Consider the following 27,773-nt stretch of genomic DNA (forward strand, 5'->3'; position numbering starts at 1 on the left):
GCAGGTCACCCCGGCTCCTTTCCCGCTGTTGAATTTCCAGACAAAACCAGCATTTGCAAAATGACTGAATGAAGCCCCAAGTAGTTAACTACTCCGACACCCCCACTTTGTCCTTAAAAACTTTTCCGTCGCTGCTCCGCACCCTGCGCTTGCAAAGGCGGCGAAGGCGCTTTCGGGTCGCACGAGCACGGAGCACCCGGGGGATCGTGGCTCAGCCCGGCTGGAAGCCAGCGGGAGCCCTGGCCGGAGCAGAGCCTGCGGCATGCGTGGGGCGAGGCGCTCCCAGCGCTGCCTTTCTTTCTGCTTTGAAAACTGCCCAGAAATCGGGTAGCTGCTTTTCACAGTGTTTTTCTTTCTTTGAAAACAGGAGTGGGAGGAGGGGTTATATGTTGGCTTTAGTCTTGGAAACCAAAGCCGAGGAATATTGAATGGAAACCCAACACGAAGCCGCCTATGAACTACAGGCCTGATGTGGAGATAGGATCTGCAGAAACAACTCGCGCTGGCTGCAGCCGCTCCGGAGCCTCCTGCGGCCGAGTGACGCGGGCTGCGGCACAGAGGCTGCGAGACTCGGCGCAGCTCTCTCCTATGCTGTTCAAAACGATTCACGAGTGCCATTTCCATCTGGAGATTTCAGCTCACAAAATATGACACATCCATGCCAATAAAAGCAGCTACAGCGGTAACTTGGGGCCGTTGACATGATTATCTCCCTCTCGGCCAACACTTCCCTCTGCTCCACAGGTCTCAGCCACCTGATGGACCAACGCAACCAAGTTAAGCTCAAAGTAACTGTGTGCAAAGTTCTTTTCCTGCCCTGAAGAAGGGCTTATAAGCCTAAAAGTTTGCCTGGTTTTTTTAATCTTTATTAGTCAATTAAAAAAAAAATTATCTTTCCCTACAAACCTTGTCCTTGATTATTTTAGACCGTCGTAACTACAGAAGCACTATGACTCTTTGCCAGCCTAACCATTAAACACGGAGCAAACGATCCTGATTTAACTCACTAAAAACCTCTTTGATTTTTCTGCATCATTTGACTTGGTTCCAGACCAAAAAAAAATTACTTCGGCTGTTCATTTCCGCAAAAAGAAGTGATTTGCTGCATTAGAGAACACTTGATATGGCTCCAATTCCATCTTCTTTCCCGGTAAGTGTCATCCATTTCCTTATCAAGACGGTTTCGTGGCTGAAGGTCTGGAGATGAAAATTGGGAGCCTGTTCCAGGAACGCCAGAGCCCGGAGCAGAGCCCTGTGTTTGGAAAGCGCCGCGGCTCAATGCATTCCACATGGACGCGGTAATGCTCCGGCAGCGCTCCGGCAGCGCCTCGTGCGCCGCGGCGCAGGGGGACTTAGCTCTTGTTCGAGCCCTTTTCGGAGCGAAGTGATATACCAAGGGGCATAGTCGAACAAAGGTATGGTTGTAATTAGAATCAGAGCAGCTAAAGCTGACATTCAGCTGTTTTATGCCAGCTGCGCCTTTAAAAGGAAGAGCATTTAGGCATTGGGTTTCATGCCTTCTTATTGTTTATTTAGCATGAATTTCATCCATATCCTTTTTTTTTAACTTAACTTTCTTTGCGTGCTTCTATGCAATTGCATAAGACATGAGGAGCTTGTAAGTGTTCTTACAGCTGTGCAAGTTTTATATTAACGGAGCCTTTACATAATTTTGACACAGATACGTTACGTACACGTCTGCAGTTCCTGAGCACGGCTCAGAAAAGACATCCCCCAAAGAAAGGAGGGCAGAAAGAAAGTAAAGCCCATTTTGTTCCTGGGGAAAAGTGAAAAATGGAGAATGAAGATCTGTGTTTACTGCGGGATGTTTGCACCCCACCCCGCTGCAAAACTGCACTAAGCAAATGCCTGATAAGTGGAACTGGGATTATCAGCCATCAAGAAGAATTTGGGCTGTGTCTATGTGGTGCAACCCTGCACAGACAGGGACCCCCCACCACCGGCCACCCCTGACTCCAGGGCATGGCCCCACGGGTGGCTCTGGTAGCCCCTCGCTTGCCTCGGGGGATGTTGCTCCCCCTTCCCTCTGGCAGGGTGTTCCCAACCCGGAGCCCAGCCTGCAGCACGGAAACGACAGGCTCCAGCTCTTCGCTTTTGCTCTTCAGGAGGCGAGGGGAGCCCCAGAGCCAGACCCCCTCATCCAGCCCACGACGCTCCTCACGGGCTCCGGCCCGTGGCTCCTGCAGGGAGCCCTGCTGCTTCTTGGTCCTTGAGAACCTCAAGACCTTTCCATCGGTCACACAGAGCCCACAACTAACGTGCCGCTTTCACAAGTTTCTCGGCAGTTCAGCTTGCCTCCGCTTACGCCCGGCTGGCTCTTCCCCGCTGTAAACAAGCACCACCTCATCCATGGCCCGTCCCGGAGGCCGTTTTACACCAACGAGCTGTCTGCCCCACGAGTGCCGCCGGTAACGAAGTTCCTCCCTTTGCAGACGTTTGCCATCCAGGCCTGAGTCATCCCGAGAGCCGGTTCCATGCGATGCTCCGCCGGTGATTCCATCCCGAAGCGGTCGGAGGCACCTCTGCCCAGCGCTGCGCCGCGGGACGGTCAGCACAGGGTCCTGCAAAGTCGGCAGCCTTGCAGCTTTCCTCCCATTTTACTTCAGGGATTTCCCCATCGGGAATCTCTGGCTAGAAAGAAAACTGGAACTAAACGCCTTCCAATAACCTTTTAAAATTGCTTTTTACCAAGCGGGTCCCTTCTTCCCTCGTCAGCCCTGTCCTCCAGGGAGGACGCCCCCGGCGAGGGCTGCGCGGGAGCGTGCCGGGCGAGGTCTCCAGCCCACCCCGTCCTGCCCCGTTCTCGCGTCTGGGCAGGTCAGGCACAGGCTGGTATCGGTCACGCCGGGACGGACGGAGCCCCGGTGCAGCGCATCCTTTCTCCGGGGTATTTATGTGGCCAGCGTGGATGCTGCTGCTTCCCTGCGCCTTGTGCTGCTTCTGTGTGATTTGACCTCCCGCCTGCAGCGACACCGGGCTCCTGCCGCCGGTGAAATCCTGGCTGTGCAGAATCCTGGTTTGAAAAAAATCAGTGTAATTATTCCTGGTAGAATCACAACAGAGAAAAGCACAGAGGCACCGGGTCGTTCAGTCCCTGCTGCATCTCTCTCAACCCGCACAGGCACACACGCACACATGTACATTTTTGCTTCCCTCGATGCAGACACATACACATAAATAGTCTCTCTCACACAGGCATGTTCACATCTTCTCTCCCACACACTTTCTCTCTTTCCCTAGCTCTCACCCACACACGGTTTTACTCATTTACCTCCCCCCGTCTCTCACACACAAGGAAAACCCTCCTAATTATTGCTAAGAAATAACAGCTCTGTGTGGAAAAGGATTGTGCACAAAAAAGCCACAGTGGAGCCGGGAGGCAGCCAAGCCACCCTGGGAAGCCAATGCCCACTATGAAAAAAGCAGCTGCATTGGGTTTGTGTGGCACGGTTTTGGTAGTGGGGGGCTGCAGGGGCGGCTTCTGTGAGGAGCTGCCGGAAACTTCCCCCGCGTCCGGTAGAGCCAAGGCCACCCGGCTCCACGCCGGACCCACCGCTGGCCGAGACCGAGCCCATCGGCGACGGTGGCAGCGCCTCAGGGGAACGGAGCTAAGAAGGGGGAAAGAAAATGGCAACAGCAACTGCAGGCGGAGACAGGAGTGAGGATGTGAGAGGAGCAGCCCCACAGCCCCCGGCCCAGAGCAGGAGGGGCAGGAGGGCTCCAGGCGCCGGAGCAGAGGGTCCCCGGCAGCCCCCGGGGAAGCCCCCGGGGAGGCCGGCTGTGCCCCTGCGGCCATGGAGCTCCACGGGGGAGCAGATCTGCACCCGCACCCGGGGAGGGCCCCACGCCGGAGCAGGGGGATGCCCGAAGGAGGCCGTGACCCCGTGGGCAGCCCGCACTGGGGCCGGCTCCTGGCAGGGCCTGTGGCCCCGTGGGGAGAGAGAGGAGCCCCGGCTGGAGCAGGGCTGAGGGTGAGGAGTCCTGTCCCTGAGGAGGAAGGAGTGGCAGAGACAGCGTGTGATGGACTGACCACAGCCCCCATTCCCCGTCCCCCTGTGCCGCTCGGGGGGAGCGGGGAGAGAATCGGGACTGAAGTTGTGCCCGGGAAGAAGGGATGGATGGGGGAAGGTGTTTTAAGATTTGGTTTTAGTTCTCATTACCCTACTTTGATTTGATTGGAAATAAATTAGATTAATTTCCCCAAGTCAAGCCTGGTTGGCCCATGACAGTGGGTGATCGCTCCATCTTTACCTCGACCCACGAGCTTCTCGTTACACTTTCCCTCCCCGGCCCAGCTGAGGAGCAGAGCGATAGAGCAGCTTTGGTGGGCACCCGACGCCTGGCCAAGGTCAACCCACCACAGCAGCTAATCAGAAAACCCTGGTGAAAAAGCAAAGATGACCTTATCGTGATGGCACCGAGATGAGAGCAGAGATGCTTTAGGGTTCATTCCCAAAGCTTCCACCGATTTCCTGCGGGACCGCAGGCAAGGCGCTTCACCCCCGGCACCTCGGTTGCCTCTTGGCATCACCGGCTCTTCGGGACAGGGACTGGTTATTTTTGGGGGACCGGGCAGCACACAGCACAGCTGGGCCCCGCGCTGGGGAAACCTGCCCGGTGCTGCTGCAGTGGAAATAAGTGAGTGTTGCAGCACTGCTCAGCTGTTTCTATAGCAAACCGCTATCATCGTATCTCCCAGTTGCTCAATTCCCTATTTTACAATGACAATAATAGGCAAACCTTTTTTATGTTAGTGAGCTTTACTTAGGAAATAAATAAAACTGTAAGAAAATATGAATGATTGTAATAAATACAGCACTTGTCAAAATTACACAGCCATGAATAGCGTAATATTTTTAGGCATATTACTCCAGTGTGGTCACAGGGTCTGGCACGTTACTGGGAAAATAACTTTCTGTCCCTCAAAGAACATTTTAAATGTGTAAGAGAGAAACAAACACAGAAAGAGACTTTCTGTGTGTGTATGTGATGGCAAAGAATATCCAGTCGTTTCCCAAACAAGCTTTTATAGATCTTTGTTTATGGGGTGTTTTTTTTCTGAAATTTGATACTTCATCCCAACTAATTATTTTAAAGGATGCTGTCAAGATAGAGATGAGAGATTTGCAAAACCTCCTCATACGCCGGCAGTCAGGCTGGAGGTTAGTCACAGCACATGATATTTCACCAGCTCTGCTAGACGGCTGCGGTTTCCATGGTTTGCAAAATATAAGTGGACAAACAGTTTCTCCTCTCCCTTCTCACGCAGCGGGCACTGTCGGCTTCGTGTCTTCAATTGAGACGTGGGAAATACCGCAGAGGAAAAATAAAGTAATTGCATACAAGCCTTTCTTAAAACTACGCATCTGCCTCTGTCTGCAAGATCAGGCCTTGGGTTCCTACACTGCCGTAGCGCCTGTCCCGCGGAACAGCTCGCGCTGCTGGACAAGCGAACTGTACTGCGGCATGAGTCCGGGAAGTTCAGGAACTGCTGCACCAAAACCCAACTCAACTCCACCGATTCTGTCAAACAGTTGTCAAGCAGGGAATGCAGAGGGTGAGGCTTGCTGCTTTTTGGGGATAAGGCGTAGCATTTGAACTTCGCATGCATCCACACATTTCCAAGCTTCATTTGCTAATTAAAAAAACCCAGTTCATTCCTTACCTCTATTTAAAAAAAAAAGACAAAAACATTTCTAGTAGTTACTCCTATTTTAGCATGTGAAAAGACTTAAACATTAGAGCACATAAAAAGAATTCAGCAAGACAAAAAATACTTTCTAATAAGTCGTTTCCCTTTAGGTTTCAGGAAGTGACTGAACACTTTAAAACAAAACTTCTGAGGGGTCCTTACCACTGCTTGGACTGGCAGCTCTGGACTTGCCGGGGGTTAAACAACCCTCAGAGCTCCATGTCTGAAATGGGGAAGTCAGACGACTCCTTTGGAAATACGAGAGGTAATTTCCCCAAGGCATAGTGTAATCTGGTCACCAATTGCTGACGCCATAGAACATCTTCTTACAGAGCACATAAATATAGGTCTAAAATAAATAGCAAGATATAAATCATCTGGTATAAGGAATTCAAGCTACAAATGCTATCCACAACTCACTGCTTTCAAGGTCATCAATAAGCACAGAGACACCCGATCGGAGCCACAGGGGAAGGAATTTGCCCTTGTTTCTGGTGGGGGAACCGCCAAAATCCCACACCAGAGCTGCCAGCCAGCGCAGTCTGACAGGTGCTCGCTCCATACCCCCCCCGGAAAGGGAGCTGCACGCACCGCAGCCCTGCCAAAGGATGGAGAAAGCTCAGCTTCACCCCTGCATCTCAGAAACCTATTAACCTAGAAGGTGCTAGAAGGGAGCTCGGGCCACATTCTGGCCAGACATCTGGGCAGAATGCCACCCGCACCTGGACCAGGCGTCAGAAAGAACAGCGCTTTTTTCCACAAGCGCATCTGCAGAGGGGGTAACGGTAACCTACATCTAAACCGGCAGCATCGGCTGTTTTGATGAAATAATCACAGACCTCATTTGCAATAGCACACGCCGTGGGGCACGGGGCAAAGTACTCAGCATGCTCAGCCGTAGCGAACTCTAGCAGGCAGATCTTCAGCTGACATGAATTGATTCAGGGGAGACAGGCTCAGGCTCTCTGGATTTTGTGTGCACATGAAAACTAATGCAAGGTCTCAAGCTGATGCTTTTTTTTCTTGTAAACTAATGAAATTCAGTGGCTGATTTACCAGACACCCATATTTCAAGATTTACTAATTTGTTTCTATAATACATTTAAGGAAAAGTGTGTCTTCTTTCACGTAGGCATATTTAGGTGACTGTAGTTTGGACAAAGGGAGGAACATGGGACAGCCGCTTGCGACATTCATATCATTCACTGGTCTCTGAAATGAAGCAGAAGTCAAGTCTGGGCGAAATGCATCAATAATATGTTCCCTGTTATTTTGGTCAAGCAGCATAAAGGTAACCTGCAAGACAGAACACGGCAATGATGAGTTATTGAACTGAAAGATAAGCCAGAAAATATCAGAGACAGAAGCACAAACATGCTGCAAAAGCAGCTGGATGCTCTATCGATAATTAAATACAAATCATAATGAGAGATTTGCAACCTGCAAGGTCTGTTAATGTGAACAAGGGAGACTGTAACAGTTCCCAGATGAAGTATTTAGAACTTTGTCACTCGTAAAATAAAATTAAATAAAATAAAGTAAGGAATTGTTTCTTGGTAGAGAGTCCAAAGACTTCTTTCCTCTCTCTCCTGACAACTTAAACAAACCCTGAGGTTGGTTACAGTCATTACCTCCATTCTGTTATTGTGGTTTGGAATCAAAAGATACAGCTCAGTTGCCTGTACACAAATATGTAAAGGACATGACCTAAATATGAGTACAGAATCTCCTCATCTCATTACCACTTTTATTAACTCACTGTTCTTTAGCCTTACATGTGAAATGTATGTAATACTTTTTTAATACAGTGAGGATTTGGAACTTTGATTTCTATTTTGTTTGGCTGCTAAATGGTAGTAAGGTTATTTATACGAGAGGCTTCCAGAATTATTACCACATGAAGGCAAGTGCTAGAACAGAGACCAGAACCTTGTGCACACTTTCACTGTGTTTCTAACCATTGCTGCCACTATCAGATTGCACTTGTGAGAAAAAAATAAGATCAGGATCTCATAAGACATCTATGGCATGTTTGTAAGCAGAACTCTAACCTCACATTTCTAACACCTGTGCTTCAGGCAGCAAATCATAATTCCCTCATAAATTGATATTGTCTATGTATAGCAAAAGCCAGGAAAAAATGTGTCTCTGGCTTTAGCCCAGGTGGACACAGGTTGGGATATACCAAACACCAGTATTCTGGTGTCTGAAAATCCTACAAGGCAAGGTATGGAACCTCGGTAGGAGCAACTTTCCCTGTGTGTAAATCACTCCATTGAGAGACAAATTATTACCCAAGATTAGAGTATGGCTTCTAGCCATCAGAGAGGAAAATGGGAAAACGCTGCAACTTCCACTAAACTCAAGAGAAGAAGTCCCGTGTGTTCACTGGGAGAAGTAGTGGGTTTATGCTAGGGTCAGATTTGAAAAGGTTGCTGCCCTTACCTTGTGTCTGAAAGGCCATGGGAGCAGAGCATCGTAGTCTCCTTTCATGACAACAAAGAACAGGGACACATGGGTTCCTTTTCCTGTCCCATCCCCGTTCAGATAAACCCTCAGACAGACCTTGTAGCCATACTTAGCAGTGTAGAAAGCTGAAAATCAGAACTCTTCATTAGTAAAGCCTCCTTTGAAAAAAAAGACATGATGAGTGTCCTGGCACATGGGAAAATACAGTGTATGATGCATTTTGCTATCACAGAGATGAGAACAAACGAATCAGTATACCCTGGAGATTATCAGCAATGAAAATCCAGTGGTTGGAATCCTTTAGTGCCTCACACCTCGGTGAAAATTACCTGTTATTAGCCACACAAGCGTATTTTACCTAATCAAATTACTCCTGACGTGGCAGATAACTGCTGCAGAAAGCCATTTTGTACCATCAGGCACCAAGCTATGGGTTAGAAAGACAGATCCAGCAAACGTCACTGTAAGGAACTGCAGTGGAGGGCAAATTGCAAAATGAAATAGAACACAACTCTGTGGCACAGCACATAACAGCTGCCCTGAATTACAGGCAGGAGAGCATGAGGTCTTTGCATAAACAGCATCCTAGTTTAAGGAGCTATTTTAAAGCACCTCCTGTCCACATGAGCAGAAAGAAGCATCGTTCTAGAGAAATCAGTAGGTTTTCTAAAGGACTGGGTTTTGCTAACACATGTATACATCGTGTTTTACCTGGTGAATACAAACTGACTGTTCTTCCAGTCAGAGAGTCTTGTAACTTCCTGCCGACATCTGTTATTTTCCACAGAAAGACTCCATCATAGGAAGCTTGCTCAGAGAACAGAAGACTCTTATGAAGACTGCTCAGGCCTGCATCCTTCTGCGTCAGGCAACGGTGCAGCTCTGCAATCTGGAAAAAACCAATCAGTTCTCAATTAACCCCCCTCTCCAGGCTGCTGTGCTGCAGAAGTAGCAGAATTGATCTGGAGACCTCATGTTCTGGAGGGTGTCCTTTGATTTCTTTTTAAGTGACAGTTACATATCAACACATAAGGCAAACAACTGGATAGATGGTTGTTTGGTCTCCCAGTCATAATGCTGCTTTAAGAGGATCCAACAATTAAACAACTATTGCTTGCTCACAGTCTGATCATGGCAATTCTGAACATTCAAAACTCTCGGGAATATCTAGGTACCTAAGCATGGATTTAGATAACAGATGTTAGAGATCCCCATTTGAAAATTTATCCAAAACAGCAAAAGGATCCTGTAGATGTGTCCAGAACTTAACACTTCACAGCTCAAATGCCCGTACCCATTCCTGTGCTGAACTCTACACCACTTCTGATATATGTAAACATCTGTTATCTATAGAACAAGCACATATACAATGCTTATCATAACTATTTACCTTCAGTTCAAGGCCTCGTATTATATTTTGATCGAGTTCACTCTGTCTCCGAAAGGCTGTGATTTCCAAGTTAGAGGTCTCCACCTCTTTATTGAGCACTGCCACAATATTCTCAAACACATGTAGCTTACTCTCTAGTTCAGAGATCACTTTCTCCCTCACAAGTTGTTGCAGAACAGATTCATCTCCAGAAACAGAAGATCCAGTAAAACAGTCTACTTCCACATCCCCATTGACTTCCAGCCCTGCTGGGATCTGCAGATCAGAGATGCTTTTTCCTGCATCATTCACATTCAGCTCTGACTGTGGGAAGAAATCGTTTGCAGCTTTGGCAGCAGTGCACAAGCTTGCCTTCAGTTGCTTTATGTGCTGCAGCAGAAGCAGCATGTGGGCCCCAACTGCAGTTTTTTCATGTTCTTTTGTCTTCTCTTTGCTTCCCTGTAAGAAGATGACAGCATCAATACACTCTCCGTACAACTACCATAACTGGCTTGGGGCCAAATCAAGCAATGCTCCCTTCAACTTCTTGGGAGGGACAGAGATGGAAAAACTGCACGATACAGGTCCAGATACATAGCAGCCGACTCTCAGAGGAGACACAGAGAGAGGAAAACCAACAAGCACTCCAGTGATCAGTTTAGGGTATGTGTTCACATGTGTACATATGCTACGTAAAAAGAAAACAATTGGCTACAATTTCTGTATTAAACAGGATGCCAGGCAGAGTCCCAGCAAGATTCTCCAATAATATTTAATACATAGACTCCGCACAAAAGATAAGACATGGTAACAGATACGAACTGAAATGCAAAGAAGACCCGTCACTGTTTTAAGAGACGTTACCCTAAAGGGAATATCCAAAGCAGAGTGGAACAGCATATCTGATAAACCAGCAGAATTGTAATAAACATCCATTTTTACCTGAAGTGAATGCACAGTGCAGGATACAGAGCATCACAGGTTGAACTGCACCTTGCACACACTGTGTAACCATGGCAGTTCTTGGAACTCTGCTGGTCTACTAAAAGACTTTCTCTCTTTTCTTAAAGATATATTTAAATCAAGGCCCACTACCTTGAACACAAAGGCTGGCTAGACCAAAGGCACAGTGCTGAGTTGTACACCATTTGAGACCTTCCTGAAGGCAGCTGTTTCACTCACCCTAAATGAACAGCCGACTTCAGAAAAACGACATCCATCCTTGTCGATTAAGGGTGTAGAGCAATTCTGTTGGAAAAAAAAAAGGAAAGAAAATAATCAAATACCAGTTGAAAGGGATTCTTTTATTTACCTACAAACAACTAGGCCACCATCCCAGCAGCTATAAATCAGGGTAATTCAAGTCAAGGCATTACCACAGCTTACAGTGCCCAACCAGCTTTGAAAATTCATTGGTAAATCAATGAAGAATGTGGTTGATTGCAAGTTTCTTGCACGCAATCTGGCAGTTAAATGTCCATCTAACAGATCCCATAATGATATAATATAATTTAACAAACCACAGCAATCCCCTAGTAACAACTTCTCATAAATAAGATGCCAATAAGCAAAGTGGCCCACCACAGTGGACACCACCATGCACACAGCCATTCCAACCCTCTTCCTGCTCTTAAAGAATGCACTGAAGAGCTGTGTCGTGCAGCATGTCCGGGGAATGAATGGATCTGTCAGACCAAAAGCTCTGACTCATGCTCAAATTTAGTTCCCTTCCCAAGCAAAAGCAGGTCTCTCGAATTATGTTATACAGCATACTCTTCATTTGCTCATGTGGGTCTCCCTGAATATCTGAAAGGAAACAAACATTTCCCCATTTTTTGTGAGATTAACTGAGAAGATAATTTAATAAAGATACTTGTGGGAGCAGGGAAGAGAAGGTAGTCAGCAGAGCTATGTGGGGATGTAAAAAGCACCCAGATACAACTGCCATATCTGAAGATGTTCTCAGATAATCATTTAATCTAAATGAACAAGTGATACTTTTATGAACTGAAATAAAGCTGTATTGCATTCACTTATCTTTTACCTACCTTTTCCTTTGATGGTATTTCAGTTTGCACATGTTTTTGTTCCTTACATAAATTGACTTCACATGAATGTTCCTGTCATTAAAACAAGAAGAAAAGAATTCAGCACATTATTAAAGTCATTGAGCATCTTTATTTAGGAGTCTTTGAAACAAGGCTCGTGTTTGGGAATGCTATTCCCGTTTTACAGAAACTTGGGGATTTGGGAGGCTTTTCTACAAGAAATTCTGTGTTATGGAAGAAAATGTTTCCAGAAAGTTTCTTGCTTTCTTCCTGGAAAGTGTGGATTTAAGGGAGAGTGAAGGAAAGAAGGGTAACTTCCCCAGGAGCACTACAAGCCCCACACCACATGGTGCAAAATCCTGTCCAGAGAGTGCCCGCTCTGGGCCTCCCTACGCAACAGGCTGCAGAGTTCTCTGGCTTCTTTTTAGAGGAAATTATGTTCAGAAATTTGGGACTAAAGCACATCTGCTAAAAGCGAGCGCTGCTGTCCCCTGTACAACGAATTGCAGACTCAGAGGATTCTCAAACTAAGCCTCTAAGCTGATTACTCTTCTTCTCAGCCATGCAGGCATGTTCGGTGGCGGATCTCCGCAATACCTGTTAAGCGAAAGTACAAAGTGTGATCTTTCACTTATGGGGCCCAGAGCTCTTGGAAACGACTTACAGATGCTTTGCAAGGTCACCCTAGGAAATTTGATACAAGATTGGCAACGTACAAGTTTTGCCCGGTTCAAACCATAATTCTGTTGCCTACACACACACATATATGTACACACACAGAATATGCAATAACATGCAGGTGGATTACAGAACAGAAAGCAAATATACAGGAAATCCAAATATAAACTCTTCTTGCATTGGCTTCATATAGTTTGCTTAATGTGCATACCCTTCTTGCATCCTGCTTATTAACATTTTGAAGGCTGGATTCCAAATTTTCCATCATGATGTGTTAATGCAAAATGCATTACCACTAACATGAGACTTCCTGCCATTTCTGGCTCCAAGAAGGGTAAAGTAATCCTCCTGCCATTGGTTCATACAACTGCAATATGTGTACTCAGCAACTGTCAGCTTTCAATTCATACTGTTCAGGGAGGCTGCCTTTAATCTTTATAAAAGCCTTTGCATGCCAGTACATTTCCTACAACAGTCTAGAATTTTTTTGATAAAGCTATTCCAGCAACCTTCAAGTCTCCCCTGCAAAGAGTCCTGAGGTTTCTCTTTCGATCCTCAGAAATACAGCCATAGGTTTTTCTCACTCTCCAACTCATTTTTTAATACTCTCTATCGTAGCTACTGCACAAAGTATGCTTTTATTTTCTTCCTTTCTGCTATTTGACTCCTTCAGATTGCTGATTTCTTGAGGCGGAGAGGGGCTGGTGAGAAGTTTCTTTAAAATATGGAAATGCAAAAATCACAAGACCAGTAACCGATTGGCTAAAATGGAGAAAGCGAGAGCAGTGCCCAAAACTTAACTATTTGCTCCCAGAGGACTGTGGATACATGGAATACACACAAAAACCCCAAAACTCATATGCCATGTAACTGCAATTTTAATAAAGCTGATCATGTAACCAGCAAAATTCTAATTTTACAAATACTAAGGCAGGCAGAGAAAAATCAACATCTCAGGGCCAATACCCTGCTCGGTTGCCAAGGTTTCCTAGGCAAAAAATTAATTAGATGATAGCTAACTGGAATGAGTGGGAGACAAACAGTTCTTCATTGCATGAAAATGCAGCCCGCTGAGGTGGATCTGCAGTATCACAGACCTCTGAAAAGAGCTCAGGGAATGCTCACACAGCTCAGGTTTCCTCCTCCAGCCTGCCTACTGCACTTACAGAAGGTTGAAGGGGATTAAGTGTTGCCACCTTCTGGTATTTATGGTCTCTCTGAAGCATATACTGGATTTAGCACTGGTAAAACGTGCCCGGGTCCAGACGCTCTTCTCTCGAAGAGTTAGTAAGCTATGAAGAGCACATGCAAAAGCTTCCCAAGAAGTATGTTTTATCAAGAGCGCCTTATTCTTACCCCAGAAGGAGGGACTGTCACCCCCATGTTGAATAAATCTTACAGCTCAGTATTTGGAAAGGCATAAGTTTGTGACAGTTATGATATGCAAAGCTACCCACTCTTACTTACTTCAGGCTACATTTCTGAGATAGTCACAACAATCCTCCTGCTATGGAGGTCTTCTATCACTTCCCCCCCACTCCAGGACAGAACTGGCTGGCAATTATTCTCTTAAAATCATCTGGAGGGATCAATATTCATTATGCTACACTCAAAAGAGAGTTGCCCAACATCTTCTGTGATAATGGAGCCCACAGGGTCAGCAGTTAGGTGGGACTGGGATGAGAACATTTTCAGAGCTTTCAAATCAGAACACACAGAGCAGCGTTAGCAGATGTGGGGCATCTCTCATTCGTGCTGCTATTGCTTTGCTTCAGGAGTTTTTAATCACAAAATGACCTAAACAACAGAAGATGCACTTTCATCATGAGGCTAAGAAGTGTGCCACTGAAGCTGTATCTTTGGCAATCTATTCATATAAGAACAGATAATTTTCTATCAATTTTGATCTGCCCCACCACACCGTTTCCTCCTTGAGCAATACAGAAGAGTTTCTATCAGCTCACTTTATGCCCTCAGGCCACTCCCAGGATTTGTACTGTGCTGCATCTATAAAAATGGGTGAAAAAAAGCGCACCTTCTATTTAAGTTAAAATTAATGTATAAAGGCACTTAAAATCTGCAAGTTAGCAACACATAACATTGCCCTGCTATCACAATTTTGAGCATTGACTGTGAAAGTCATTACTTTTATGAAAGAATGCAATAGATTTAGTAACATAAACTGAAAAGTTTGATGATCAACTACAATCTTGTGAAAAAAAAAAGTTGTTTTAAAGAGGATTTTGAGTAAATGCTGGGGACAGACTAGTGTTACTCTGTGTGTATATATACATACAGGATATGTACACATACATTTTGCAAGTCCCTGTCACAACAGTGGGAAACACAACTTAAACATAAAAAATATAAAGCAAGTATGTTTAAATAATCACTGAGAAATCTATGGCAGACTCAAAGTATGCTCCTCCTGGTCTATATGGACACCACTGCTAATTTGGAGAGTTATACCTGATCATATCTAATGGAAATACTATCTGACAAAAGTCTTTCTTTTATGTATTTGCGGGCAAGTTTAGTTTGAATAATACTCCAGCCACTTTCAAGATCTTTTCCCTGCCACTGTCCGTGTTCTTCTGCTTCTTACCTACCTCACACTGGGACACGTGCTTTGAGACTGGAGCTAAACCATGGGCTGCCCAAGCCCTGGATAAGCACACAGGTATTTCCCTCCCTGTTGTAACATCACAAGCAGACTACCAAATACAGCCCATTTTTCCTCCAACACATGCATGGAAAAATTAGCAAACTCAGGAAAATTAAATATTCTCCAAGCGCACTAGCGTTCATGAAATCAGGATGAAAAACGTCATGATAGATTATTTAAACCATTAATATAAACCCCTCATGTGAAACAGAGAAATGATCTTACTTGGTATTCACTACTGGATAAGCTCCGCTTACATTTCTGACACACTGTCACATTATTAACACATCCATTTTCCAAATGATCTGCAAGTTTCTTTCTCATCACCATGTGTCCACAACCAGTGTGGCAAGGGATTAAAGCATATTCACATAAACTCTGATGCTCCTGGAAGTGAAAAGTTATAAACCAAAATGTAAACTGCAGAGGCACATTTATCTATAAATAGTCTTCATTCTGCCAGCTTAGACCTTTGCTTTGCATTTCTTCTAAGCTTGGGTAAAGTCCCACTCTACAATGTTAAGAGATTACTAGTGAAAAATCCACCAACTTTACTGGGGCTTTTTTGAGAATTCTTAACTTAAAAAAAACCCCAGCAAACAATTTTTGATAAATTCAAACCCGAGGTCTCCCTTGAACTGTCTCTCTCTAGTGCTTTTCTTCGAAAATGACATGATCCTGGTCCCAGCTTTTTTCCTTGTCTTAGAGGACCCCTAGCTTTTAGCCTGTGTTTTTTTGGGGTGGATTTTTTGGAGGTTTTTGTGGGGTTTGGTGGTTTTTGGGGGGGGGAGGGGTTGAGCACTGAGACCATCCTGCCCTGGCTGCTAAGATAAATATGGTTAGTCTGCTGACATCTCTGCATAGCATAAAAGAATGGGCATCTGACACCTTCTATGCAACAATTAGGACACAACACTTACTATATTCAAAATAACTTTTAAAACATTTCCTTTTCACTATTTGCATCATCTCAACAAGGAAAAATATCAGCATTACTTCTTTCATAACTACATCCTACAGGTCTACTTTCAGGTTCTTAAAAACATAATATTTCAATAAAAACTATTTACTCTGACCTCTTTTACTGAAGCTTCTGTAGGCGTCGTGTCACAACTGATTTTGTCTTTAAAGGGAGATGGCTGTCCCCTACAGAACAGACTCAGAAATGCCAATTTCAATCACACACCCAGCTCTCAAATCAATTTTGCCATGTATTCATGCTGAGAGGGGCTCCAGTTCTCAAAACTTCCTAGCTTCAGCTAAGCAGACTGGGTAGATTTTTTGTTGGAGGAATACACTCAAATAGAAAATTTGTGCAAAATTAGCAAAGAAAAGGCAGCAGCACCTCAGATGCTTAGCAGATACAGAGTTATACAAGGTACGCAGCAGACTCCCTGTTGTAAATGCAGAAAGACCCTCTGTTCCTATACCAGAGGACCAAAATAGAGCTGCGTTAGTATCAGAATTATCTGCATTTTTTCATTATTCTAACTGCATGGCAGATTCACAGATCTTGCCCATTTAAGTATTTTAGCTGGGGCATTTCACATCAGGCTGAAGAGAACGATGAACACATTCAATCAATAGGAGTAATTTAAGTGGGAGGAAATTATTTCTCTTATATAAACATAGTAAGGATATTGCCCATAACAATATCCCAGAGCCTGAAGTATTCTGGTCTGTCAAAAACTGCTTGTAGAATCCTTGCATTTAAACAATAAGTAAATCCACTGGAAAAAAACATAGTTGATGTAAATTTGTGCAACATTGATTTCACAATCATTCAGGATGTTCTGGATTTGGTCAAAGCCCTACTAAAGTTAATGGCATGTTTTTAGATACTCTGTTGGTATAAATCATGAAACATTCGTTGATTCTAATAAAGTTGCATTAATTTGTGTTTGCTGAGAACCTACTTTCATTGTCTTTCTGTCCCCATTCAAGTAAGAGCTCATATTAATTTAGATAAACTGCCTTTAAACATACTTCAAAATCTTTCATGATACCAGACCAACTGCATCCAAGGGTCACACAGTGTACTCTGAGTTCAGAGATCTCTTTATTAATGGCAGCATCACCAAAAGCCTGGAAAGGAAACACAGTAAGGAAAAAAAAAAAACCCTGGTCAGAAAGTACTCCAGCATGCATTTTTGACATAGAAATAAGGTGACTGTGTCAAAATTTCAGATCTTGATAAATCCCTTATTTTTTTAAAATTTACCGTACTGCCATAAGACTCTCTAACAAGAGCAAGTTAATCTTGGTGTAGTAGAAGCCCAAATAATTATTAAATCATTTATTTCTTATGGTTCAAAAATAAACTATTTGATGTGACATAAATTTATTGAAAATATACCTAGCCAACTACAGCTATTATTTTAAGTTTCTTTTCACAGAAGCCTGAAATACGTCACAGGCAATGAATGTGCTGACAGGACCCTAGCTACAGGGTGCTGCCACGTGTCACTCTTAATGAATGCATTTCATTATTGGAGTCATTAACACCTCCTAAACGTGCTGCAGAGAGGACTCAAGACTGTTCTTCAGTGAGAGTACATTTCTCAGACCTTGGCTGTTTCCATTTAGTATGGCACTGTCTACTAAAGAAATGTAAAACATATGTGAGTGAGGTTTTTTGCACTACGTAGATTTTTTTTATTATGTTAACCATGAATAATTGCACAATTATTATGTAAATTATGAAATGTTACACACTTTTACTATCACATTTTGCACAATCAAAATAGGTATGCTCACACAGGAACAAGCCCCACTAAAGTGAATGGCATGATTTTAGGTACTCTGTTGGTAAGTCCACAATACAGGGGACTGCAGATTTCCCACGTAACGTAACCCAGAATAAGGCAAGAACCGGGGGAGAAGCTTTACAAATAGAGAGAGGAAAGTATTTACAAATGATGCCCACATTTCAATAAAGTTACTGAAATTCTACACAACAAGCTAAAAAAAATAAGCAAACAAAAACATCAGACTCAACATTCTCCATTTTTTTAAGCTAGATACAAGATGTTTGTACTTACCTGCATTTGTCATATTAAATCACACAAAAGCAGCACAGCCCGTTCTATGCATGGTAACAATGAGATGCGTTTCTACATGCAAGGTCTCATAGAAACTCCTTTCCTAATCTCAACCTGCAAGCAAAGTCCACCCCAGAACAACTTTGCACACAAATTGCAAACAACTGCACAAATAAGGAATTTTAAAAAAAATCATGTAAGTTGTACAAAAACATGTATTGCTCCATCTGCATATTTGGGAGAGTTTATGTAATAAGCTAGCAATCAGTGTACAATTAGTGAAAGCATACCAGCCCCAGCCTCTAAAACATTCTAGTCTAATTTATGAGCAAAATCAAAGAAAATAAATTCAAGTTATCAGGCACATGATGGCTTTTGCCCCCTATGTCATAAAAGAAAAACTCAAGGAATTTCCTGAAATTACAAAATAGATCATTTAAAACATATTTAACTACAGGGACAGTCCCAGCAGTGCACGGGTTTCTTACAGCTACGTACATTCCCTGTGCTTTTTGTTTCACACTTGTAGTGGTTAAAGCATTATGGACACTACTCAGGTACAAAACAAGGGAGGAAATCCTCATGTCGCCTTTTATCTGCACAGGTCACTGCTTCGAAATACTCACCTGAACGTCTGCTCTCTTATCTGGGAACCTGAGTTTGCACAGAACTTCTTCAGGGACCTGAGTCAGACCCTTATGCAGTAAATGAGATGACTCTTGCTGACATAAAAGTGCTCTGGGTCGAACAGAAGTAAACAGAAAATATTTCTCTCTGATTTGATATATTGTAGTAGGACATCTCCCCCCTTCCATTTTAGCTATTACAAGGGAAGATGCTGGTGCAGGGGCTGCTGATGTTGATCACGGGTGGCTGTCGTGGCACACATACCTGCCCAGATCTGCCTGTCCCAGAGCTGGCCCTGACACACGTGGAGGTCCCCTGCCACGTCACATCCAAGAACCGCTGCCAGATGCACTCCTCCTTGGCACTCTGTGTGCACGCTTGGTGTGCACCTCGTGGCTGCTAGCTAAGGGAGGACTCTGGTCTACAGCTCATGCAGTCAGGATGATCAGCTAGCAACAAGTTTAACAAATGGATTAATCTGACCAAAAGCTTTCCAGGATGAGTCCAGTGCGTTTTTTTCTCTCCAGCTAAGGTTGACCCTCTGCAGCTGAACCAGGATCTTCAGTTGCTCTAACACAGCCAGAGAGGGGAGAGCCACAAAGCGGTTCAGAGCACAGCACTGTCCCCTCAGCCAGGCCCATGAATGACAGCAGATTGGGGGTGAGCAGAGGCTTGGGAAGATGCCTCCACTCCTCCAGCTGATTTCAGTGACAGATGCAGGTGCTCAGTAACTGACACTGATGAACAGCACCGTGATAAGACTTGAAGTATATGTTGTATAGGAAGGGATCATAAATTTAAAGCATAACAGGGAAGAGATGGGAGTTACCACAGAAATAGATCTTGGGATAAGCGAAGGCAAATACACATACTGATAGGGCCTTTCTTTTCCTTGTGTAGGTATCTTATTTAAAATATAAACACATGAACAGATAGCATAGGAAATAAACATTAAGCAAAACCACAGCAAAGGTAAAGCAGAGATCATCAGGAATATATACAAAGAATAAACCTGCTAAATGATCTTCATTATTTGTGTTGTTTACAATCTCTGACCATTTGTTGTAAGTTGATCTACACAGGCGGATCCTCATGCCTTTGTGGTGATTGACTTCATCTGGACTCTCAACAAGCATAAGAATCTGCCTAGGCAGATCAGCTTGCAAGAGTGGGGCCCTGTTTGCAACAACCCACCCACAGATTTTGCAGAAAGTCCCAGCAGACTTAGCAAGCACCTCAGAGCAGCAAAATCCCAAAGTTGTAAGAGAAGTGACAGTCAACATAAGAGTAAGTTCATAAGGATTCAGCTGTACCTATTTTTGTTTACATGATGCATGAAACTCTGTTAATGGAAAATTTACTCCAGAATTGAGGTTTTTTTCTGAGAGATTACCAAGTTCAGCATTAACTGCAGATTCATTATTTTGCTCCTAAATTTTGCCTTTTACCTCACTGCCAGCTGCCTATTTGGTTTCGGTTTTCCCTAACAAATTTAGACCGAACGTGTGTCTCTCAGTATTCCTGCATGTAATCAGAAAGGAAGGAGAAAGACAAGCTGGGACTGAGCCCTATGGCCCAGTGTGTATTCAGGATATAGAATAGTGCAGCGGTCTGCCTGGAAAATCACGCCAGCAAAAAAGATCTGCACTGTTAAATTACAGATGAAACATTTGCCAGTGCACAGTTTTTATCAATTAATATGTTCAGCTCTAAGTTTTCCACTATTTTCTCCAGACACCCTCCCTGTCAATATAGTTTCTAGCCAATTCAGGCAGCTAGCCTACGCTCTAGCTTTTTTCTTAGGGATACTCCACCTGTAAGTTTGTTAACATCTTTGAAGGGTATAGAGAACCATCGGATTAGAAAATCCACTAGAATACTTACTAAGGATAGTAAGTAACAGCTAAGACATATTATTACAAGTAGGAAAGTACTGGTTACTTTGAGACAAAGAAGAAGTTAATTATATGGAAGAGTGTGGGATTTTATGTTGCAGAACCTGATGGACTTGGAAAGTCCTAAGGCTGCCATTATACTTTTGTAAATCAAAACCTGTGGGAAATCCAAATGACTAAAGCATAAGTTAAAATGCGTAACTATCAGTTGCTATCACATTTTATATTATTTCCTCCTAAACCGTAGTCCAATGATGACTATAGAGTAGCCCAGACAATGGTTAATGATAAATTAATGAACTGTGAACTACAACTTACCCTTTCTTCTGCCAGTAGGCTTCCCTCACTTAAAGTGCTGGGATCTTCCTCTTTACATTTCTGGCAAATTGCATTTTTATTGTTTCTGGCAAAAAGAAAGAATTAAATAACGATTAGTTGGTGTACTGTACTTCAAGAGGTCTTTGTATAGAGACTGACACAGATAAAAACATGGAAATTGTAATTTCCACTCAGAATCTATAGTCGTTGTTCATTAAAGAGCCAATTCTTGAACACACTGATGTCAAAAAAACCCTGCTGTTCTATTCCTCAAGATTAGGACTAGGCACCTAAATCTCATCCGTATTGCAGCAAAATAAGGGAAGCCTGGATCACAAAAAAGAATAAAGCTAGGAACCTATTTATCTCATAAATTATGCAGAAACACCACATAGGAAAGGTAACATGAAAACTAATGTCTTTTAAAACACAGAAGATGCTGATTTTCCCAAGATACATAGACTTCAAATTACAAAGATCTAGTGCAAAATTGAGCTCTAGAGAGTTAACACTCTACTGCACCTAAAAAAGGTTTTGATCTACTCTTAAAAAATTTAGCATAGAGTTTTATATAGGAAAAGCAAAAAATAAAACTTTACTAGAGGTGTGTTTCATTGCCAATGCTGTTTGGCATCCAGGCAAATAATGAACTAACACAGATGGAAAAGCTCATCGGAAAAGCATCCATCCGACCAGAGCATAACTGATTTCAAACTGTACTAATTAGCTTGTTTGAGCCAGTTTCCCGTTTGTGCTAGAAGACTCCAGTGGGAAGATACAACAATTCCAGTTACGTTCTGCTGACAGTTTTCTGAATTTACGGTTTATGTTGCTTCATTAAGGGGCTTTGTTCTAGATTTACAGTAATGGATTTATGTAAGTTGGACAAATGTATTAATTTCAACACATTTTTGCATTATTATACATTGATCTTCAAATCACAAGTGGCCAGTGCATTTACTCAGCTTTTCAGGTGCCCCACACTGTGATCAGAGCTGGGACTGTGTGAACTGGCACACACAAACTAGCTTTGGTAATAGCACCCATGAAGAAGCACAGTAACAGGCTTTCAATTTATTTAGCCAGTACTAAAGCCCAGTCACTGAATCATGACAGCTGCTGTTTTCCAAAACGTCAAAGCTGAAGTCAGCTCATATACACGGAATTGTACTGCAATTTCACCTCTCACCTGCAGGGCAGACATACCCTTTTCCAAAGGCTCTGGATCAAAGCATAGTTGTTGAAAGAAAAGGCAGGATAAAGGCAGCTAATCAATCAAAGCAAATCCCTGCCCAGCTCCCAGTTTTCAGGTTGTCCGGGACAGTGGCTGTCATAGTTTGTCACTAATGGCAGCAGCACCTTAACATGTAGTGACCCAGCTGAGTTACTAGAAATAAAATTCTGAGATAATGTTTATTAAAATCCTATGACATCACTTATCAGAGGACTGTAAACTCCCATGGAAGTATTAAGTCAGCCTTGTACTAGTTCTTCAAGGTTACACCAGAATCATTATCTCACACTTACAGATAGAAAAACTGACCGCTGTCAAGCCCAGTAATCCAGCCTTCCCCACCCTGCAGACTTCCATACCGGGCACAAGGAGGTAGAGAGTACCCTGCAGTCCACCGCAGGTAAGTACTTCCAGCCAGTAAAATGACTGTCAGTGGGTCCACTGGTTTGTCAGCAGTCCAGCGGGCCGGGTAGCCACAGACTCGTCACTAAGCACAGTGGCAGGATGCAGCTCTCAGGAGCGCTTGCAGCCACAGACTCTGCCACGGCAGTGTGACCCTCTGTAGCAAGGACCTACCGTACAATCCAGGAGAGGCAGGCTGAGCAGTATCTATGCCCACAGAGCGTTTGCAGGGCTTTCTTCAGAATGTTATTGCAGTTGCTGCACAGGTACTTCTGGTCAGGCACATCCTCACAAATGTTAGAGGGATATCCGAAAGGAAATTCATTTTCATCAGGAAAAGAGCCGGGGACATCCTGCAGGCCTCTGGTTGTTTTCTCAGCCATCTGAAGTAAACTACTGTCAGAGATAAGGAAAAAAAAAATAAGTGCTTAAACAAGCAAACACACGCTCACTTTGATGTGAGAGAATGTATCAGGCATCAAAGTCCATGAGCAGCTCCAAACCTGTGCAGTAATCTAGTGATCTGTTTAATTGAGTCTTAGCGGACATGCGTGACTAAATGTCACAGTGGGGTTTGACTAGGTACCAGCAGGAAATTACTGTACAGATTTAAAATTTCCCTCAAACATAACATGAAAATTAACAACTTGTTAAAATGATGGTTTGGGGTTTTCTTTCTAGAGTTTTTTAGCTTGTAGAAAGATGAAGTAAATATTGCCATCATCTTAGAGCTACAATCCCATCGGTTCACAGCACACAGAATTATTTCCTGTAGAGTAAATCCCCAACCACCTTCAATTCCCAGGAGCCAAAATTCGTGATTACACTTCATAGATGCAGAAACTGAGCAACTGATGTGTTTACAGTGACTTTCCTGAAGTCATAAAACCAGTGGCGAAATGAAAAAGGAAATCTCAAGTTCACAAAAAGCTTAAGGCTTGTGCTCTTACACCTTGAGCTGCACACATGCAAAGGTGTCATGCACGATCAGTATTGGTTTTGGTTAACAAGAGCTGTGCAGCTGAATATTTTTGGAAATGCAACCAAAACTGACTTGGATGTCTCCAGAGTCACTTGGAAAGTTCAAGAAAGGTTTTCACCCAGGGACCTGGCACAGTTTGAGCATAACAATGCCTTTATAAATCTATTTTTTTCCCCATAACAGTACTGACACACAATAACCTATCTCAGTATTACCAAAAGTTAACGCTAACGAGTCTCGGAAAAAAACGAAGCAAGACTGCCTGGGCCGGGCCAGTGTGACTGCCATGTGGCGGATGGGGCATGCCCTGGATTTAAAACACTCCTTGAACAAACTGCATTTTCTGTTGCCTGGCTTAGGCAATTCCCCTGGCCTCGCCAGGCATTTGACGGGGAGCTTAGCAACAAACGCAGGGGCTGCCCCATCCGCCCAGAGCCACAAATTAAAACCAGCAACACTCAATGTGCACCCATGAGGTAACGAAGCTGTCAGAGGAGTCGTGGGTTGGTACCCAGGTGAGGACGGGGTAGATGAGTTGCCCACCGGTTTCCGCGGGACCGCTGGCTGCGCTAAGCGAGCCCGTCGTTTCCGTGGGGCTCGAAGCCCACCCCCGCGGCGTTTTACTCCGATAACGCGCAGTAAAAGGGCAGCCCTAGGGCAGGGAGCGGGTCCGGCGAGCCCCAGCTCGGCAGCGCAGAGGGCCGGCAGCTTCGCAGGGAGCAGCGAGGGCGGCCAGGATCCGCGGGGCAGCCTCGGGGGCCGGGCAGCACCCCCGGCCCTTCGGGTGCTCCCCGGGGCGCGCTGCGGGGACCGGGCCCGTGCGGCCGGGGAGGCCGAGCGGCCACAGCCGGCTTCCCCTCAGCGGGGCCAGGGCGCGGCGGCGGGCGGGCGGCGCGCAGGCCGCGGGCGGCTGAGGCGGGGCCCGCTCTCCCTCCCTCCTGCTCCGCTTACCTGAGCCCGCCGCCCCCGGAGCAGGCAGGCCCGCGGGGCGGGAGGGTGGCCGGGTGGGTGAGTGGGCCGGCCGGCGGGGCGGCGCCGGCCCCGGGGCGCGGAGCGGGGCGGCCGTGGCAGTGCTCACCGCGGTCGGGCCGCCCGTGCCGCCGGCGGAGGAAATGCGGCCGGGCGGCTCATCTGAACGTCGGCGACTGCCGCCTCGCTCAGGCTGCGGGGAGCGGGATCGCCGAGATGCGCCCCGGGGCGAAGCGGGCCTTCCTCTGGCCGAGGGCAGGCGGCCCGGCTCCGGCGGCAGGGAGTGGGGTCCCGGGCTGGCCAAGGGCCGCCGCGGGGCTCTCCCCGGCCCCCAGGAAGGCTGGCCGGCGCCGGCCCGCGGGGACAGGAACGGGGAATTGAGTAGGGAAAGGCCCGAGGGAGCAAATTCCCCCAGGACAGCTGAAATGGAGAATCTGTTTGCATAGCTAGTTCCTGAAACTGGTGGGATTAACAGCCCTCTGGCATGGTCACCCGGCCCTGTACCTCAGACAGAAACTCCTGCCTACCAAGAGCCCGATTACGGTGACAAACATCCTCTCCACTGCTTGGGGAAACCCACCGCCCCAGATGAGGGAGCAGGAGACTTGACTTTCCTTCTGAACCCTACTGGGAAACCAGCCATGCCTCGCCCTCCAGCTCCTCTCAAACGCAGATAATACTGACAACACCAGGCTAACACAAGGCAAGTTTAGTAATGTATGCAAATCCTTTTAAGATCCTCGCAGTGCAGTAAAGATTTCTACAAAGGAAAGTTTCACTATCAGAAGCAGGTCCTCTTTTCCCCCAACAGAGTTCACCATGAAATCACATGCTGCAACCCCATCTACTAGGATTCCGGCAGAAGAGAGAAAGTTGCAGATGCAAATATGTTATCTCTCCCTTGTGAAAGAAATTTGAGGAATACCACTGGGGCAAGGCCTAGCTGAAAATTAAAAATAAAAAGCAGAGGTGGTTCTCTAGACAATTCACTTGGCTCATCACTCTGCTGCATTTACAACAGTGTTCGCATCCAGGTACCCTGTGATTGCGTGGAAGTCGACAAGGAGGTTACTGTTCATCAGCGAGTGTCTGCCCGAAGTCTGACACCTTCCTATGTTGTGTGTGCACTGGTAATACCTCCACATCTGGAACAGCTGCCCAGCGTCACTGTCCCCCCGACATGCTTACAGATTAGCAAACACAATACCAAACAGGCTATAGCTATCTTGAAAAATAGATGGGAAGGGGGGCAGCTTCTGGGATCAAGACACAGCCCTTCTTCAGGCAGGTGAAGTATATGCTGCAGTGCGTTGTCACATTGCTAAAAGAAATACTGGAATTAATTCCTGAACTTTTTTCTCCTCACATTGTTATAAGCTGCTACGTTCATGTTTTCATGAAGAAGCAAAGAATATTCATAAACTCTGCTGACACAGCTGTTTGTGTGACTCAGCCCTTATGTTTGCCTGTACGATATAACATTATTTTTCATGCATTCCTCTGCTACACACATACTGTTTATTGAAGATTTCCCAGAAAAAATCACCATTAAACTTACACCTTTTTGTCTTAAAAGGAGATAAACATGTCAAACAAAGCAAGAATAAATAAAATATTTTTCTAGACTTCAAAAGGGCAAAACCCCAATACACCTAAGGAAAAAACTTCTAAAAAGATAGCCAGGTCCATGGGTAGGATATATATTTATCCTTTGTAGAGCTGACATACTGGAAGTCTATGTACACACAGGAGAAGTTAATCTCGTAAGTATACAGCACTGTGAGGATATTAAAAGCACCAAGCATGGTACTGTTTTCAGACTAGAGGCTAAAGAAACATGTAATATTACCAAAAAACAGGATGAAAAATGTTTACACAAAATAATTGAGATTGCAAATTTCAATCCTCTTTGCAGTAAATTGAAAATAACAGGAAGTATTAAAAATATACTCAGAACACGGCAGGAATGTACATGGTCTTTTTAAGGCAGATAGATAGCCGCTCAGTTTTCTCTACTGTTTCAAGCTTTGCTGTCTGCAACCGAACACACTTCACTCATTCGCCGCATGGGCAATATCTTTCCACAGCTAGTTCAGTCACGGGACTTGGAGGCAAATAATGACCATCTTCTGGTGGCTAGGATTTTTAATAATAAAAAATCCCATTCTTGCAAGCAGTTTACTGTTTCCAAGAGAAGGATTTGACCCTTCACATTGTCAGAAAATCCTTTATTTAATTTCCCTTGAACTAGACAGGCTTTTGACAAGTGACATTATTTTTTTTCTGTAGGTTTTAAAAGTTTAAAAGTAATGATGCAAAGGACAATGTCATTATAGAGGGAAGTAAACACAAGCCTGATGGAGCCAATTGTGGAGTCACTTTTATGGTATCCACACATCACTGGAGTGCTGTTGGATAAACCACTAGCCTAGTAAATGCTTCCACCTTCCTCTGTAAAGGGGAAATAACATTTGCATCCTTTTGTAAAATGCTTAGATCCCACCAGATGAAAAGCATCATGTACAGTTCAGTAATGCTGCCACAGGGCAAGAAAATGACTAATTTAGCAATATGGGTGTGCAGTTATCTGATCGTACACAGCCATGGTACCTGCACGCACAACCTTTTTTGAGAGCCAGGATGTTAATAAGATTTGGCGATGAAATTGTGGAAGAGGAAAAGGACATCAGTTTTATTAAACTTATTTTTAAGGCTTCCAGTTTAAATGTCAACATCCACATATGTAAGCGAGACGACTTTCCCTACTAATACCTGCAGAATCACATGTAATGTCTCTTCATTTCCATTTCCTTCTCTCTACTTCTCTGTGCTGTAAATGTATTTGTAGATGCTCCAAGTGCAGAGTCATCAGGGCCATGTATTAACTGAAGTTAAAAGTCTGTGGGGAAACTGTGATACAGTCTTAGTCCTTATGGCCTGAAACATTTGCTTTCATTGGTTTATGGTTAGGGTTGTTAAAATTCATGGCAAGTTAATCTGGCACAGGCAGTTTCTGCCAGGATGTGTGTTAGTTTCTGAAAAAGTTTTAAAGATATTTCTGAATGTGGCTTTTTAAGCTTTCGGAATATGAAGAGGTGTAAATTAACTTCAGAAAGATCAATGTGACACCAGTGGGTTCAGTTTCTGTTTCAGGATGAAGAGGCACCTATATGCCTCCTTTCTGTGCTGTTAGCTTGTGCCTTTTCTTTTGCTTTGAGACTTCCCGAAAGTATTTCACCCCTGTCTCAAAAGGTGCTGAACTACACAAAGAAACTAAAGATAAGTTTTTGGTACTTTCCAAACTAGAGACATTTCCTTTGGTAAATTTCCCCCATATGAGATCAGTTAACCGAAAACAGGATG

The 27,773-nt window shown here is 44.6% G+C and overlaps 1 protein-coding gene across 1 annotated transcript; it reads right to left on the reverse strand.

The window, feature by feature from the left end:
• Window positions 1-6,746: 6,746 nt before the first annotated feature.
• TRAF1 (TNF receptor associated factor 1) lies at window positions 6,747-22,848 on the reverse strand. Its single transcript, XM_082008886.1, has 10 exons — window positions 22,634-22,848; window positions 20,824-20,908; window positions 16,929-17,027; window positions 15,168-15,329; window positions 11,600-11,671; window positions 10,734-10,799; window positions 9,573-10,010; window positions 8,894-9,071; window positions 8,159-8,307; window positions 6,747-7,009 (listed from the first exon to the last, which is right to left on the reverse strand). The coding sequence occupies exons 1-10, from the start codon at window positions 22,840-22,842 to the stop codon at window positions 6,794-6,796; spliced, it is 1,674 nt and encodes a 557-aa protein (XP_081865012.1). The 5' UTR covers window positions 22,843-22,848; the 3' UTR covers window positions 6,747-6,793.
• Window positions 22,849-27,773: the final 4,925 nt, after the last annotated feature.

Source organism: Phaethon aethereus (assembly GCF_964289735.1).
Source record: "Phaethon aethereus genome assembly, chromosome: 20".
NCBI classification, from domain to species: Eukaryota; Metazoa; Chordata; class Aves; order Phaethontiformes; family Phaethontidae; genus Phaethon; species Phaethon aethereus.